Here is a 17,144-nt window from a genome sequence, read left to right on the forward strand (position 1 = left end):
CTTATATCGCACTTTCCGTCACCTGCAGTTCTCAATCTGCATTGACCAGCGGGAGAGATCCAAGTCGTGACTTCATTCCCTTTTTTCCTTCGACTTTCTGACTTCGATATCGCATCGAGTTCTGACAAGTCATCGAGCTATCACATCTAAAGTCTGTCTGCTGAATAGTACACCGCAGCTTCGGTTTCGCCGGTACACAGCCTCGTCAATTTTCTCCTCATCTGTTCACTTCGATGGAGGTCCCGACAGTATCTCCTCGCAAGGAGCTTGGTCTATTGATCGTGGTCATACTTAAAGGTCAGTCGGGCGATCTGCCTCTCCGTGTGTCGAGCGAGCTGACACTCGTTCAACTTGAACAGCTCAGCACCTACCTGATCCTCACCGATTCTCGAAGCAAGACCCTTTTGTGATTGCTACTCTGGGTGAAGAAGAAGTTCGTACCAAGACTGACAAAGGCGGTGGGCAGGTTCCGCGTAAGTCAAACATCCTCTCTCGCTCCCGTTGGTTGGTTGTCTCTTGTGCTCATCAGATCGTGGATGTATCCTTAGTATGGGACGAAGAGTTCCGATTCAAGCTTTATGAAGCGGAAGACAAATCGGAAGGACAGACGTTGGAACTCAAAGTGATGCGGAAAGAAGGTGTGAGAGCGAAAGATGAGGAGCTCATCGGGACGGGAAGTGTAGTAGTAGACGGGAAGAGCTGGCTAGAGTTTGACGGTATGTCATCTCTCTCGAGCGATTCATTCTGCAGGGCTAGGCTGACACTGGTCAGCAGAATGGATCGAATTGAAAACTGGCGAAGGAAAATACGTTGGAGAACTCTACGTCGAGATGACATTCTATCCTCTCGAAGCACAGGTGAGCTCAGATCAAGACTCCTGTCGGATCAGCGCTGAACCTCGGTGCTGGAATTGATAGCAACGGAAATCTTCGACAAGCGGGTTACAGCGCCATCCGTCAAAGCTTGATCCGTCCTCGCGAGGACCTGTCCCGGCTTCCTTACAACCCGGCAACCTACCACAATCACTCTCGAGACTATCCCTCAACGAACATTATCAACAACAACCTCCGCCCTCGAAGCAGTTACCTGATCTCCCTCGTGCTCAGAGTGACGGAGAGGGACTTCTTCCGTTTCCAGGCGAACCTGAATCGTCTCACCCAATGCCTATGCCTAGTGTGCAACATCATTCCCAATCGCAGTACTTGCAGGCGACACCGATGCCTGCGCAACAAGATCCAAGACCGAATCTGCTGTCTCATGATTCCAATCCTTCCCTATCGTCCTCGCCTGGTCAATATACTTATTCTCCCCTCGCTCAACCTCCTCCTCACTCTCAGCAAGAGCCGACTTCCTACCCCTTCCTCAGTCCTCCTGGCCCTCACAATCCCGAGCTTTCCACTCACACAGCTCAACCGTTTCAACCTCACTCAGTCTCATATCCACCGACGCTTCAAAGTTCCTCGGCTTATCAAGCTACTCCCCAGTTCCACCACGCGACCTCTCTTCCCGTTTCGCCTCCGCCAATACCTCCTCGATCCTCTTCAGCAGCCTCTTCCATTACCGAGACGATGCCAGGTAGCTTTCGTCCTCAAACGCATTACAATCCGAGTCCGAGTCCAAGCCCGGGTCGAGTCGAAAACCTTGCACCTTCTCCTCACCACAACTACGCATCTTCTCACTCGCCTTCGCCCGCTCCTTCACCTTCCACTTCTCGATTCGCAAGTACCTCTTCGAGCAGACCACCTTTGCCGCCGACTCCAGCTGGCTTCACGACATCGCCTTCGCTTGCGCCATCTGTCGCATCGAAACATCATGAAGTCGCGCAAGAACGGGAACGAGACGGTCAAAACTCTTTCCCACCTCCTTCTTACCAGGTCGCTCCTCTCCTTCATCCTCCACCTCTCCCGAGTCGACCTCCCTCACAGTCTACGATGAACGCCGACGTTGACCGCGAGCGTCGGAGAGGAGAAAACGCTCTCGAAGAAGAACGAGCCCGGAAGGAGCGAGAAAGGATCTCGGAGGAGAGGAAGTTGGCGAGAATACGAGAGGCTCAAGAGGCGAGAGCGAGAAAGTTGGCCCAGGAATCCGAAGATCAAAGGTTGGCGATTGAAGCCGAGGATAGGGAAAGAGCGGCCGTCAGGGACAGGAGGGAAGCGGAACGCAGGGCGGATGAGGACTTTGTCAGACGATTACAAGCCGAAGAACGTGAGCGAGAAGAGAGGGAAAGGAGGGATGAGGAGCTCGCGAGAACGTTAAGGGAGGAGGACGAAGCTGAGAGATTACGACGAGAAAAGGCAGACGAAGAGTACGTGAGAAGGTTACGCGAAGAGGATCAAAGGCTCGCCGAGGAGGAAAGGCAAAAGAGGTTGGTGGAGGATGAGCGACTCGCGAGGAGTATAGCGGAGAGAGAGAACGATTGCGAAAGAATACCGTGATTTTTCGTTTCCCCTCTTTGTAGTTAGTACGCCGTTCACGCGTCGAGTATAGCATAATATAACCATTGAGTCGACTGCGTAATCGAGAGCTGAAGTCGTTGGTCGAAAAGCGAACGAAAAAAACATAGAGAGTCGCAATCGACTTCCTTCTATTGCCTCCCACCCTTTGCTCGCCGACAGCTTTTCACACAGTTTTACGCATCCACTTATACCCCCTGCGACTACACCTACTCCCCGATATCTCGATCTCACTCCTCGGCCTTCTAGTTTCACTCAACTCGAATCTTCTCGGCTCTCAAACGTTTTACACCTCGGAAACTGTCTTGGAGGTATGAGTGGTGGTGTAGAAGAGTCAATTTCTGGTCTGGGAATCACCTTCGACTACTTGTCTCCAGCCCAGCGACAACGGGAGCGAACAGCGAGTCCTTCAACATTCAATCCTTCCAAACATCTCCTTCATCTTCAACATCGACCGCTCCAACACTCTGTATCGTACGACGATGGACTCAACAGTAGGAGAATGTATTATCAGCAGCCGGAACCGATGATTCGACAGGAATCTGGGATATCGGGAACGAGTTCACAGAGGAGAGTCAGGATCGCAGTAGGAACTCCAGAAGTACTCGGACCCGGAGGAGGCAAGGAGCAAATGTACCTACACCCTCACCAGGACCTTTCCCCTTTGTCCGACTTCGAAACGAGCTCAACATCGGCCTCCGACACTGCTTCTTCTCAACCCTTTTCTCCCGCTTCCCTATCTTCCCTCCCTTCTTCGACCGAATCTGGCGCCTACCCAAACTTTCAACATCACTCACAAATACACTCTCCGGCTCACGAGAAGCCCCAGTACATCCCTCGCGAGCATCATGCGCCAGGAATGCGCGCCGAAACTTCTCGACCTTATCCTCCTTCTGAACCTTCGGAATCGGCACACTCCTCCCACTCCCAGATCTCTCATCTCTCTCGACAGTCGTACCATCGACCGATGGCAAACCCGAACAACGCTTCCCCCGCTTCGCAGCGCCCTTCACGTCTTCCCGCTTTCCTCCAAGAACGACAACGACAAACTCTTTCGCGCCCGAAATCCATGGTCGAACTCGGTCAGCTCTACAGCTCGCAAGGAGCTTCGTCGATTCAGTACGTTGACTACCAACGGCGCGAGGAGGAGGAGGAGGAGGATGAAGCAGAGCGAGACCATCTCAGCGTCCACGACGGTCGAAGTCCCGAAAGCGTTCCGAGCAGCGCGGGAGGATTACAGCGTCGACACCTCGAACGACAACTCGAAGAACAGAAGCGACTACTTGAGGAGGAACGGCGCAAATTGCGTCAATCTGAAGGAAGACCTCGGGAACGAGACGGAGATCCACGGCCCATCGCTCGTGCGAGATCGAGATCTCTTTCGGCTCAAGAAATGAAGCAGCTGGCCGATGCCGAATCTTCGAGGAGGATGCCACGTTCTCGCTCGTACAGCGTCAATATGAGGTCGCAATCTTCGATGCAAGGATTACAACTCGCCGAGACTGGAGGAGCTTTCGTCGCGCTTGATCGGTTTACTCAGTCCTACTCGAAAGGAGAAGATATCACTCCTTTCTCGACGAGCGACGGCATGGCACAAGGCGAGGAGGCGGTCGTCACCGAGGAGGGACTCGACGAAGAAGAAGAGGATCGCGATACGGTCATTTCGGTCTCTTCGAATGTTCCGATTCAACCTGGTCGTCCCGCTGCGCTCAACCGACAATCGACTCTTCTCACAGCTGGTGCAAACCCTTCTCGTCGCAGTCGCGAACTCACAAGGTTACTTCAACCGACCGGGAAGAACGGAGTCATCACCCTCGGAAGCATCGCCGGATCGCCTACACCTTCGTCCGTCTCGACTGCTTACACTTCTTCAACTCGTCAAGGCGCTCCTTCTCGAGCTGGAACGAGCGTTTCTACCCTCTCTTCCGCTCCTCCTCTCATTCTCGAACAGGCGAAGAGTACCAGCAAAGCCCGAGTCGAGCTCGATCTCATGCTCGAAACCCCACTCGTAGTCGAAGGAGGTATTCTCAAGGGTCGACTCGAGATCAGAGTAAGGAAACCGAAAGAGAAGGAAGGAGAAGTCTGGGTAGGAAGACCGAAAGTTCGCGTCGTCGGTTTCGAAGGTAGGTCTATTCTCCTCTCGGTCAGCTTTTGGTTGCATTCAGCTGATCCTCATTCTCCGTTCTCACCCGATAGAACTATCGTCGCAAGATGCTCGACACATCTTTTTCCACCACGCAAACTCTGTCTCCTCGATGGAAGATTCGAAGGGCAATTCGTCTCCTCTCCCTTGCTGTGAGCTCGAGGCGGATGAGGAAGGATTCCGACAAGGTCGAGTCGGTCAGCACAGCGTTCCGTTCAAGATGGTGATTCCGATCGGAAAAGGTGCGAAAGGAGGTTGGAAAGGAAAACAAGGTGTCGTTCGCTACATCGCAATCGCGTGAGTACAGATCTGCTGTCCTCAGGTCGAGGGTTGAAACTAATGCCTCGCCGTCCTCTCCGTGTAGCTCGATCAAATTGAAGTCAAAGAACGGATCAAATCGCTCGATCGCTCATTTCTATCGACATGTCGAAATCTTCCCCTTCTTCAACCCTGCGATCGTCCTCGCACCAGCCGTCAAACCCCTCTACGCCGAAGCTTCGAAAGGTCTCTTTATGGGTGGATCCGGTAAAGTCAACCTTTCGGCAAAGATGCATCGAGGAACTTGGGTCGCAGGTCAGCGTTGCTATGTCGACGTCTCGGTCGAGAATGAGTCGAGCAAAAAGGTAAATCGCGCTCGCGTGTTGACTCGACAGCCGATAGCTAACGCTGGGCTCGTTCTGCAGATCAAAACGCTCACCCTCGCGCTCGTTCGAACCACGACTGTGTTCCGTCCTCGAGCTCACCTCAACGCGGGAACTGGGCGAGACCCCGTCAGTGGAGAAGCCGACCTCGACGGTGACGCTTGTCAGACTCAAACTACTCGAAAGAAGATCTGCGAAACAACTCTCGAGATGGGGAAAAAGGGATCGAAAGGTGTCACGGCGAAAGGTAGTTGGATGGGAGTCGAGGCGGGCGAAGCTTCCGACTTCTCACACTCTCTTCAAGTACCCGTGAGTTCACTTCTTTCCCCCGTCGTCATGATCAATCCGCGGTTATTGACAACTATTCCATGTTCTCTAGCCTGACGCGCTCAGTATCTCGAGAGGCCGCCACCTCGAAGTCACCTATTCAGTCAAGGTCTCGGTCGGAGGTTCGCTCTCGGCGGATGTGAGCTGTGACATTCCCGTTCGAATCGTCAATTTCGTCTCCCTCGATCCTCCTCCTGGTCATATCGGAACTTCTCCCCTTCCCGAACGATCGAATCGCCCTCTCAACCGAAGCTGGAGTACGAGCTTGAAGAACGGACGAGTCGACTCCCTGAGAACGAAACAACAAGGTCGAACCGGACCGATCGCCCGAATGGCCAGTGTCGACTCTTTCCATCTCTCGGATCTCAACGGCGGACGAGGACCGAGTCGACTCGGTGCACCCGCGCTATCTCGTATCGCGTCGCTTAATTCCCTCCGAACGGATGATCTCGAGCGAGGAGGAAGTCCTCAAAACGGTACACCAATGTCTCGAGCCGCTACCGCTCCTCTCTCCGCTCAAGCTCCTCCCTCGTCTTCGGCTCGTGGTCAACTTCTCGTCGATCGAGCGAAGGAGCGTCAACTACAACACCAGATGTCGCTTCAGTGCATCTCGACTGCGATTGCCTCCGCGACAGCTCGCCGTTCGGGACTCAGCCCTCAATCTCAACAGTTGAGCCCGATCGACGTTGGAGGAGAATTGACGGAAGCTCAATGGAACGAGGAGCAAGACCGCCACTACGGAGGAGGCGGACAAATGGCTTACGACGATTCAGGATCGATCCTTCGGAACGAGATGTACGCTCCAGACGGTCTCGGGATCCAACTCGACGATCTCGATGAAGTTCCCGATGACGATGCGTACCTGGACGAGGAGGACGAGAACGAACATCGCTCACCGGAAGAACTGGCTTATCTCGGAGAATCGGACGACGAGCTCGACACGCTCATACAGTCGCATTTCAGTGAGGACGAAGAGGCAGAAGAGTTCGAGACTCGACCGGTATCTCGCCTTTCGAAACCTCCTGCGTCCCCCCGTTGGTCTGAACGTCCGGGACTCGCGGCTGAACCCGTCGTCACAAGGTCCCCAGCTGTTCGTTCTCGCGCTTCCTCTCCGATCAAAGCCCCTCTCAGCGTCGATGTTGCCCCTTCGCCTCGTTCGATTACGAAAAGAACCTCTGAAACCTTTGGATTCGCTACTCCCAGTTCTCCCGTCAAGGCTCACATCGACCTGCCTCACGTTTCGCCTCTCCATTTCGATACAAATGGTCGAGATGATGATCTCGAATCGATGCCTCCTCCTTCTCGAACCTCTCGTCCCCTTCCTCATCGCCCTTCGCCCGCGCATGGCCCGAGTAGTCCTTCGAAACCCTCCCGAGCGGCTGCGGAACTCTCGAAACAACCTTCGACCTCGTCACTCAAGCGTTCTTCAAACGTTCTCAGGAAGAGTTCTTCGACTCGTTCACTCCGACAGACTTCTTTGGACGCCGTCTTACCCGAGCTCGACTTTGGCGCCCCTTCTGCTTCCGACAGCGAAACTGCTCCGACCCCTCCCATTCACGATTCTCGCGCTTCTCCCGCCTTGTCCTCTCGATCCATCAAATCCCACTCTTCGCGTTCCTCCATGATGATGCCATCTCCCACTTCTCCTCGCAAGGTCATCGTCGCTCGTTCATCGGCTTCAGCCACTTCTTCCCCGATCAGTCTTCGTTCGACTCGCTCCATCTCCGACTTCAGGACGACAACTACAACCGCTCCATTACCTCCTCCGACTCGCAAATCATCAGTCCTTCCTTCGGTCAAGAACAAGATTACGGCTCTCGAAACTCGCGAGGCGACTTTGCAGAAACTCGCTCACACTTCGGGTCGAGCCCGGGTCAACGCGTCTCAACTCGATCGATCCGACTCTGTCTCGAGTCAAATGACCATGGCGACGAGTGAAGCTTCGTTCAAATTGAGCGATTTGACCAGAGGAAACTCGATGGCCTCGTTCAAAGCTCCGATTCTTCGAAGAAACTTTAGTGACATGCCTCCTGTTCCTTCTCTCCCTTCGAATCACCAGTACTAGATCACACAGACACTTTCCTCCTTTGCATTCACTTGTTCTTCATCTCTGTACATAATTCTCGTTGTGCCCCTGCATTTCGCCTTTGATTCTTTCCCCATCTCTCTTCTTTGTCCAAGCTCATTCAGGTTGCAATCCTTGTTTCAATCGCTCGCATTTCTCCTCGATCGGTACCACTTCTCCGTCTCAAAGCGCTTGAAGAAGCGTTCCCTCGACCTTGACGCCCGCCCTACGGATCTCCTCTATCGCTTTTCCAAGTTCTTCAACACCTCCCATTGCTGAAGCCTTGAGCAACTCCGACTCCGACGCCTCGTATTGATCGAGGATGAGGTTTTTGAGACTCGGGATTTGTTGATGGAGAGCTTTGAGTCGTGGAATGGGTAAGAGCGCTCCGGATCCGAATCTGAGGGTTTCGAGAAGGGGAAGTCGACCGAGAGCTCGGCCAATTGCGTCCGTGAAGGTGTCCTCTCCAAGGTCGAGGTCGATGAGGGACGAGAAGGAAGGAAGGACTTGGTCGCAAGGCCTGGCTTGGCCGCCGTACGAGTCCTCTGCATGAAGCGCATGAAGCGTGAGTTTTCGGAGTCGCATCTGCGTCGCAGAATCCAAGTTCGAGAGGAAGGGTACGAAAGAGCTGGGAGGAATAACGAGTTCGAGTTCACGAAGGGAAGGAAAGTTGTCCGAGCTGAACGCGGCGAGGGTCCAGGGTCCTCCTTCTGAATCAGGGCCGTCGAGTCCAAGTCGTTCAATCTGAGGAAGATGGACGCCGTCCCACGAGGGCAGGTCGCCGAATTCGAAGTACAGCGAGGTCAATGAAGGGTAAATTTGAAGGGAGTTTAGGAGTCCTTCCGGAAGTTCTCCTTTTCGATACACCGAGAGGCGAGCGAGGTTTGAGAGGTAGCCTTTCACAAGTTGGGGATCGAAGAGTACCAATGGGATCCCCCGAAAGCTGGTCAAGCTGATCTCTTGAACGATTCGAAGGTTGCGAAGTACTCTGACGATAACTTCCTCCTCGAGCATCCAACCTACCACGTTGTAAATTTTCACTGTCCTTACGAGGGAGGCGAGGTGAGGGCATCCGGAGAGAGTCGTGAGAAGCTTCGTGGCCGCTCGTTCGTTCCAAGTCGACACGTTTCGGTAGAGTGCCGCTTGCTGGAAGGGTAGGAGAGTGCGACAGATGGCTTGTGTCGTTGCCTTTCTGTCTCGATGGATCTCATGGAAGATTTGAGAGAGGAGCTCGGGGATGAGGTTGATGAGTCGAGGTTCTCCCTACCGCAAACGAGCCAGAGTCAGCAAGGGCACAGTCTATCGCGGAGGAACGGAAGCAAAACTCACCATCTGATCGTTATCCGCTGCCCCTGTCGAAGCTCGTGAAAGGAAAGAGGAAAGATGAAGAAGAGTCGGAGCCTTTGAGGCTCGAGCGCGCAGCTTCAAGTCCGACCGTCTTCCGCGGACGTCTATTCAACCACACATCATTCTCAACCGGTCCGCAGACGCTCATCCAATGAGGCTTGAGGCAAACCTCAAGGAGGGCGGCAAAAATCGCGAAAGAAGCCCGTGAACCGATCTGCTCTCTTCGAGCAAGCTGTCATCGCTAAATACCTTTGCCACGAGCGAGAAACAAGAAGTCATGCGTTACTCGGAGCCAGCTCGCCGAATCTACGCCTCAGTCTTGACCTTTTTCTTCTTTGGCGATTTCCCTTCTCCGCCTCCTTCCTCTTTCTCCTTTCGCTTCTTCTCCTTCTTAGCCTTCTTCTCTTCCTTCTGTCGTTGTTTCTCCTCGTCATCATCCTCGACGGCGACCGCTCCTTCACTTCCCGCGATATCGTTCATCTCTTGATCCTGCTCTCGAGCCGGTTCCTCAACTCGTCTGATCACTTCCCTCGGTTCGAGTACGACTCCATTATCGAATTTTCCTTCTCCGCCTTTCGCCTTCATTCCCCCGAGTTCGAGTCGGAATTTGAGACCGGAAGGTTGACTTCTTTGAGTTTTCTTCGCTGCGATCGCTTTCGCATCTAACAGTTCATCCGCCGAGAGGATCGCACCCGGTACGGGAGATGGTTGAGAAGCGATCAATGTAGAGTGGGTGAAAGAGGCGGCGGAAGGAAGGTTTGCGAGGGCGACAGGGAGCGCTCGGCGAATAGTGAGAGTTTTCGAAATTGGTCGAGGGGCTGAAAGAACGAAAGTAGGTTGACGATCTCAGCATGTTGGCATTCAGCAACGTCACGGTATCATTCGAACTCACCTTGGAATAGTTTGTTTCCAGCCGATTTCTTCGGTAAAAGAGGGAGCATGTTGTCCATTTCCGATTTCTCTACTTCTTTATCCTCCTCCTCCTGATCTTGCTCAGTCGATTCGGCTTTACGTTTGTTTCCTGCCGAGGCTGAGGTAGAAGGAGTAGATAGGTAGGCGTTGTATTCGGATTTCGAAGCGGTAAAAGTTGCGACGGGTTGAAGAGGAGTTTGGATTGATGCATCTGGGAGCTGGATGACCATCTTATCGAGGTGTTTCGCTTTCAACTATTACAGAATAGGTCAGCTCTCTCTTGTATGAGACGGAGGAGAGCAAAAGACGTACTCCCGAGGGAACTCTGACCGCCCAAAGCTGCAATTCTGGGTCGGCATTGATCGCATCCCAATCGATTTCACTCTTATCTCCAGACTCCTTTGATGCCTTGAACCCAGCTGGAGGAGTGTATTTCCTGTTCGAGTTGAGCAGAAGCCGGAAAAGTTCAATGAGACGAAAACTCTCGAATGAAGACGGCTTACTCACGTAGTTAAAGGATCTATTCTACGAGCAGTTGGAACAATAGGTTCAGGTGATTTCGAGGATCTATCGGATGCTGAACTGTCTGAATCTGAATCGCTTGAAGAAGAAGAAGCTCCGGCGTTTGATCGAGAAGATGTTGATTCGGCTGGTGAGGCTGCCCGGGGAGCTACTTTAGCTTTCTTGGATTCTTTGGTTGTCGTTTTCGAGCTAGATTTCGCCATGTTCGAGGTGGAAGGAAGCGAAGGAAGTAAAAAAGAAATCTTGATCTCTCCTTCATCTCAGTTCGACTATACCGACTCTCGATAACCTCCTGACCGGCATTCTGATATCAGATCACTTCAAAGTAGCTCCCGAGCGCACCAAATGGTCATCCCGAGATGAATCCTTTTCCCCTCACCCGATCTTCCCGCCGACCTCTCTCCACCGCACAAGAAGGACGTCTGATCCGACACCTAGATCCAGCTCTCCTCACTCTATCCGGCAACTTCGAGTCCCGTCATTCTGCCAACTCGCAGCTCCCTACCCTCTCTTCATTTCTCGAACAACTCGTTCAACTCCTCTCTTTCGTCCTCGCGATTCCAGCTGCCAAACCGTCGGGGAGCTTGAGATCAGCCTATCTGCTACAGTTGACGGGATACTTGGCACCTGCGATAGAAGGGTACCCACTAGGGGAAGAATCTCTCGACAAACTCTTTTCGGTTCTCGAACGGTTCGACAGAGGGTGGGCTGCGATTCTAGAAGGGAGAGAATGGGATAGTACAACGGGAATGGCGAAGGAAGAGCAAGTGGAGAGAGAACACAACGGAGAAGGTTACGAAGTACAAGCTTTGAGGACTACGGATCTCGTCAGGATCAAATCGCTCATTCAAGATTTACGACTAGTCTTGTCTTCGTCCTTGAACCTACCGGAACTAGTCCCTCTGTCGATCAACCCATTCGAGCAGAGCTTAGGAATTGATGTAAGGAGGAGATTCGGACCTGAAGGAGGACAAAGTGAAATCGAGAGGACTCCGGAACTTAGTATGGGAGAAGAAACAGAGGATGGAGAAGACGATACGATGTCGATCGATACGGTTCAAGACGCTCAAGGGGATTCGAACGCCCCGCAGGAGGAGGAGGACGACGAAGATTCCGATGAAGAATTCGAACAAGTCGAAATTGTTTCCCCTTCTTCCCATCTCCCTCCTGTCTACCCAAACTCGATCGACGACAATGATACCTTCACTTCGCCTTCTACTGACCCGGCGGATTCACCTGCGGCTTTCGAGATTCATTTCAACGGTCCACCTCCGCCAACTCTCACCGACGGAGAAATCACTATCAATTCTGGAGAGACTCCGATTGTAGGGCAGAGGAGAGGATTCGATCCAGATGAAGAATACCCACTCGAGGATGAAGAGGATGAGGAGGACGGTGAAAGCAGAGGTGGAGAAGGAGACGGCGACAAGAAAGCGATGAGGGAAAAAGTGAAGAGAGTGTTCGAAAAGACCGAGGCAGTTCTACGGCAGTTAGACGCGCAGAGGGGTTCTTGAGGGGAGTTTCTCGATGATGTTAGTTCTCGGACAAGATGAGATGAGTTCAAGGGATCCTCTGAAATCGTGAGTCTGCGGTTCTTTCCGATCTCAACTGTCGAGGCTACCGGGAGACTTACGGGCTCTCTCATGAATGAATAGATGTCAGACCTGACTCGACGAGCTCAGAACCCGTTAGAATCACTGATCACAAGATTCGGCAGCTCGAAGATGAAGAACTCGATTGACAACCGGACACTTGTGATATTCACGTCACGCTGCCGCCTCGAACAGGCTCTCGTTGTAGCTAGGAGTCGATGCGAAGATGGGCACGAGGAGGCATCGCAGACGTGGAGTTGCTGAGGTAGCTCGAACTTTCGTTTATTATTCTCGTCTCACCCCGTTGAGAACCTAGCCCCAGTACAACATTTCCTGTCATGACGCGTGAAATTGCGAAACAGGTCGCACGAAACGAGAGTCGCGAGACCAAAATCGCGCAGCTCTCGATTTCTCTCTCTTCTCTTCTTCTCTCTCCTCTCTTTCCCCCACTTTTTCCCGCAAAGACCCCGTCTCTCGAATGAGTACTCGCTCGAAACGCAAAGTCAACTACGCAGAGGTGGACAGTGATGTAGATATGCCGTCGGATGAAGAACAGAAATGGAAAGTGACTCGGGACAAGGGGAAAGGGAAACAAGTAGAAAGTGACGAAGAGGAGGAGTTTGGAGCTACTGGTGAGTCTCAGAACCCGCTCTGGAGTGATATGGAGCGAACAGATGGCTAAGCAGTGGACTTTGAGAACAGGTGACACGAAACCAAGGAAGAAGAAGTCGAAACTCCCTGAACGATTTGAATCTCAATCGTGCGCCTCTTCTGCCGTACCCGAAGTCAACGTCGAACCTCCTACTCCTTTCGTACTCGATGTGGAGCGATTGTTCAAGCTCCCAGCCGAACTCTTCGCCGAGGTAAGTCACGAGTCTCTCGCGATAGATTTCTTTGCAGATAGGCTGATCGCATTCGTCGACAGATTCTCTTCTTTGTCGGTGGCAGAACTCTGATCAATCTCGCCAAAGTCAACAAAATGTTCAGGAACTTCCTGCTCTCTCGCGATGCTCGCGCGATTTGGTCTCGTCGTCGTCTTTCACTCGGTTTCCCTCTCCCCGATGGTCTCTCGGAACTCCAATTCGCTCTCCTCTACTACCCAAATACTTGTCAAGTACGTCTTTCAGTCTCTTTCGTCCATCCGATAACTAGCTAAGCGGAGACCTATCAGGCTTGTCCCCGTGCCGCCAATGTCACTCCTTATGAAAACCTTTTCCTCCGAGTTCGCCTTTGCTACTTTTGCCTCGATGACTAGTTAGTCATTCTGTTTCGTTGACTCTATCGCGTAGTATTGACTCATCGCTTCACAGTACCATCAATGCGAAGAAAATCAAGAAAGAATGGCCTGACCTTCACCCTCAAGCTGTGAACTGCGTTCGTCAATGGAAGAGTGAGCTCCACTCTGACACCCTGACTCAATCCGAGCTCATTGTTCTAACAGCGCTGACCATGTTGATCTAAAAAGACGAATCGTTCGGAATTCGCAGGCCTCAAATCGGTAAGATATTCGAGCCTGTTCTTTTCGCACGAAGCTTGACACTGAGCTGACATCTCGACTAACAGCTGTTTACCTCATCACTGATCTCGAAGAAGTCAACAACGAGCTTGCAGAACTCGAAGAACTGGATGAAGCTACGGTCTCGGAAATTCAATCGATCCGCTCCAAGTCTTCCTCGACTCGTACTCGCAACTCAGCTACCGTCAAGGTCGATCTGAAAGCTGATGCCGTCGATACGTACGTTCAAGAGAAACAAGAATGGGTTCAACGAGAACAAGCGGCAAGTTCTTTTCGATCTCTGTTCGCTATCTTGACGAGAGATACTGACGGGTTCGAACCGAACAGGTGTCTCTCGAAATCCAGAAGAATCATCAACGTGTTTCAAAAAAAGCTGCAGAGCAACAAGAAGCGAGACTTGCCGCGGAGAAAGAAGCACACAAATTGTACGTCTCCCTCTCGCAATGCGTCGCAAAGAGCCACTTGCTCATCCGCCGAAGGTTTCTTCGCTTCTTACTGTAGATTCCTCGAAACCCTCAAGAATAATCATCAATGGACCGACGAAGAAATCGCGCGTCACGAACGAAGTTTTAACCCCGATTTCGCTGCTCCGAAACTTTCTCTCGAACTCGATCCCGAGGGTGAGCTCGGCCTCGCTCGCACAACTCCATCGCTTCGTCGCGACTGATTCGTTATCGTTCGTAGGATGGGAGACCTACCACACCGCGATCAAGGAACAACTCGCTGCTGAAGCTGCACGACTCGCCGCGGCGGCCGCACTCGATGCCCGTCAAACTCTCATTTCTCCTTACCACCAATCCCTCGAACTTGACAAGTCATCCTGGCCTGTCTTCCCTTCTTTCCAACATTTCCTCAAACTCAAAACGGTTCGTCCTCTGTGGGAAAAGGAATCGGCTTCGATCGACGACGAAAAGTGGAAGAAAGCTCGTCCCGAAATCGTCAAGGAGCTCGATGGACTTCAAGAGAAGAACCGAATCGAAGCGATTCGTCAAATCCTCGCTGCGAATCAAGGTCTTACTTCAGTATCTTCATTCTCGAAGAAACCTTCAGACTATCCCGAGTCGACCTACGACGAAGCTTACTTCGCTCGTCCGACCTCTCTCTTCGTCACGAAACTTCGTAGTGGCCGAATTGACATCTCTCGTTTCCCCTTCACGACTGAACAAGGAGACTACCACGGTCCTGCTTCTCTCAAAGGTCGAATCAACGTCCGTCAAGTTCACGTCATGCGAAACCTCGTCGAAGCCGCTGGATTGAAACCTGAAAAAACCTCAGTCGATGACCTCGACAACTTGAAGAAAGCTTTCCGTTGGAGGAACAACCCGAAAAAGCTTTTGCGAACCAGATTGTTCTCGTGGTCCGAACTTGTAAGTTCTCGTTCTCATCGTCCAGACTTCGTCGCTGAACTATGCAATGTTCGCTATCTTGTAGCTTGACGAAGCGATCAGCTACGGACCTTCGAATGCGAAGATCGTCGAAGGAGACACGATCGAAATCGACTACGATTCGTCCGATCCACTCGAACCTGCCGGAACCAACGCCTCGAACTCGGACTCGGATGATACTCAAGATGATACTGACGATGAGGGAGGAGAAGGAACCGACCACTCGCAGGAAGAAGAGGAAGGAGAAAGCTTGGGAGTTGAACATGAGGAGGAGGATGAAGAGGATGAATGATCGACGAACACCCCAGAGAAACGCTTGAACCAGGACCAGAGCAGTCGGAATCACGTGCAATCTGTCAAATCCCTCTCGATTTCTTCTGGGACCCGTCGTGAATTGCAAAAGAAAGGGTATTCGAAACCTGCAAAGTCATCTGATTCAAGCTGAAAGACAGATTCTCTTTGTTTCGCAAAGACGTCACCGACTGTCCATAGAGCAAGACAAAGCAAAACGCAGCCGCTGCTGTACCGAAGGGATAAAGCTGCGTTCAATCCGAGTCGCTCAGTTCGATGACTTCTGCTTTCTTCTTCCCCTTTCCTTTCCCGTTCGACTTCGAAGCCGAGAACGTCGCCGCGTCTATCTCCCGCTTGACTTTCTTCGCGTCCCTCTGGTCATCCGAGGGTTCTGCTTTGACCTTGCGATTCCAAGAGGACGAGCCTGCACCTCCGATCCCTCCGACTTCGCCTTCCAAGCCCGCAATCTCGCTTCGAAGGGCGGCGATCCGTTCTTGACGGAGGAGAGACTCGAGCTCCGCCTGAAGTCGGGCGAGTCGTCCAGGTTCGGGATTATGAGATTGAGAACTTTGCGACGGTTGAGCGGATGAGCCTGAGGGATTCGGATTCGAAGTCGAAGTGGAAGCGACGGGAGAATCGAGAGATTGAGCTTGAGCAGGTGCAGGAGATACGGAGAGGGATGGAGAAGGAGAGGGGGAAGGTTCTGGGGAAGGAGCCGGCGAATCTACAAGTGAAAGATAATTTGAGGCTTGCTGAGGCTTCTGAATGTGAGATTGGCCTACGAGGGATGTAGTCGTCGAGCTGAAGAAGTTCTAACAGGGGAGCGAGAAGCGAGAAGTCAGATTCGATTTTCTCCTCGTTTACTGAGCTTGTTTCGAAGAGACCTACGCCGGGAACGGTAGCGAAAATCGATGAGGAAGAAAGGTGACTCTCTAGAGTCGATGAAGTCGCAGTTTGTACGGGAGACGGGCTCAATCGGAACTGCCTCTCCAAAGCTGTTTTCGATCGAACTGTGGGTCAGATCGGAGCTCACGCCTCGAGAGAGCAAGAACGGACTTTGCCTGGTGAGAGAGTTGGGCCTTCTTCGCCTGTTCGTGAATCAGGATAGCTTTCGAATCGTTATAAACTACTACGCTTGCTGGCCGGAGGTTCGTCACTCGCCAGTAGCGCAATTGTAGAGCTCCGAGATTCTTCACAATTTTCTCGTCGTTACAGGCGAGATCTTCAGAATCGGTCGTGAGGAGTTTGCTGAAAAGGAATGGTTGCTCGGAGCTCTGATCAAGATCAAGAAGTGTAGCAAAGTCAGCAAGGTTTCTTCGGTTAGAGCCATGTGACATACCTCCGATACCTGACGTCCTGAGAAGGTGCTGATTCGAGCTTTGCTGTATGCACCTTCGCTGAAAGACGAGTCGTCCGAACGAGTAAGGTGTCCAGCCGTGCTATCGATGGTAGAAGTGAGCACCCAGAGAACAAGAACGTTTCCGTATACAAGGAGACCTCTCACTTGGTGCCATCAATCCGCAATCGCATAGCATATGCGTCCTCGGGGGTCGATGGCCCTGCACGGTTATCGAGGTAGCAAACTTTGAACTGTTGCCCTTCTTTCGCTTCGATGTACCCAACTGCCTTGTTTTCCGTTACTTCAGCGCCGTACACCTTGGCAGGTTCCCCATCAACTTCGACCCAGGCGAGGAATTCAGGTACAAGAGGAGCGACCCTAACGAACAAAGGATCAGAACGCTACTTGGAGAAGCAGAACGCGAGAGACAGAGGGAGTTCGCTCACAGGTAGTGTCCTTCGACTGGCTGGACCGTATCCATCGTAGTAGCTGTAAGGGGGCAGACCGGGTCGAAAAGGTTTCGAAGTGGAGAGGAGGAGGAGGAGGAGGAGTTTGTTATTAGAAAGGAAGAGAGATGAGAGTTTCAACTTCTACTCATTCATTATCCTGAG

General features: G+C 52.3%; 6 protein-coding genes across 6 annotated transcripts; 3 read left to right on the forward strand and 3 right to left on the reverse strand.

Moving 5' to 3' along the window:
- Nucleotides 1-233: 233 nt before the first annotated feature.
- JCM6883_002807 (uncharacterized protein) lies at nt 234-7,629 on the forward strand (the record flags this gene model as incomplete). Its single annotated transcript, XM_076630599.1, has 10 exons — nt 234-297; nt 360-473; nt 549-716; nt 775-857; nt 918-2,305; nt 2,703-4,576; nt 4,650-4,893; nt 4,961-5,219; nt 5,280-5,546; nt 5,617-7,629. The coding sequence occupies 10 exons, from the start codon at nt 234-236 to the stop codon at nt 7,627-7,629; spliced, it is 6,474 nt and encodes a 2,157-aa protein (XP_076489336.1).
- Nucleotides 7,630-7,812: 183 nt separating this feature from the next.
- JCM6883_002808 (uncharacterized protein) lies at nt 7,813-8,961 on the reverse strand (the record flags this gene model as incomplete). The annotated part of the gene is made up of 2 exons (XM_076630600.1): nt 7,813-8,892; nt 8,959-8,961. 2 exons carry the CDS (start codon nt 8,959-8,961, stop codon nt 7,813-7,815), a joined length of 1,083 nt encoding a protein of 360 aa, XP_076489337.1.
- A 321-nt stretch (nt 8,962-9,282) lies between these two features.
- On the reverse strand, nt 9,283-10,613 carry JCM6883_002809 (uncharacterized protein; the record flags this gene model as incomplete). The annotated part of the gene is made up of 4 exons (XM_076630601.1): nt 9,283-9,794; nt 9,869-10,142; nt 10,201-10,324; nt 10,396-10,613. 4 exons carry the CDS (start codon nt 10,611-10,613, stop codon nt 9,283-9,285), a joined length of 1,128 nt encoding a protein of 375 aa, XP_076489338.1.
- Nucleotides 10,614-10,769: 156 nt separating this feature from the next.
- On the forward strand, nt 10,770-11,924 carry JCM6883_002810 (uncharacterized protein; the record flags this gene model as incomplete). Its single annotated transcript, XM_076630602.1, has 1 exon — nt 10,770-11,924. One exon carries the CDS (start codon nt 10,770-10,772, stop codon nt 11,922-11,924), a length of 1,155 nt encoding a protein of 384 aa, XP_076489339.1.
- A 556-nt stretch (nt 11,925-12,480) lies between these two features.
- Nucleotides 12,481-15,195, forward strand: JCM6883_002811 (uncharacterized protein; the record flags this gene model as incomplete). Its single annotated transcript, XM_076630603.1, has 11 exons — nt 12,481-12,634; nt 12,705-12,865; nt 12,928-13,116; nt 13,174-13,256; nt 13,313-13,392; nt 13,468-13,500; nt 13,566-13,762; nt 13,846-13,943; nt 14,020-14,138; nt 14,203-14,885; nt 14,950-15,195. 11 exons carry the CDS (start codon nt 12,481-12,483, stop codon nt 15,193-15,195), a joined length of 2,043 nt encoding a protein of 680 aa, XP_076489340.1.
- Nucleotides 15,196-15,448: 253 nt separating this feature from the next.
- Nucleotides 15,449-17,014, reverse strand: JCM6883_002812 (uncharacterized protein; the record flags this gene model as incomplete). Its single annotated transcript, XM_076630604.1, has 4 exons — nt 15,449-16,006; nt 16,083-16,189; nt 16,760-16,911; nt 16,980-17,014. 4 exons carry the CDS (start codon nt 17,012-17,014, stop codon nt 15,449-15,451), a joined length of 852 nt encoding a protein of 283 aa, XP_076489341.1.
- Nucleotides 17,015-17,144: the final 130 nt, after the last annotated feature.

This window comes from Sporobolomyces salmoneus, assembly GCF_050403485.1.
Source record: "Sporobolomyces salmoneus JCM6883 DNA, S_salmoneus_JCM6883_v1_ctg11, whole genome shotgun sequence".
Lineage (NCBI taxonomy): Eukaryota > Fungi > Basidiomycota > Microbotryomycetes > Sporidiobolales > Sporidiobolaceae > Sporobolomyces > Sporobolomyces salmoneus.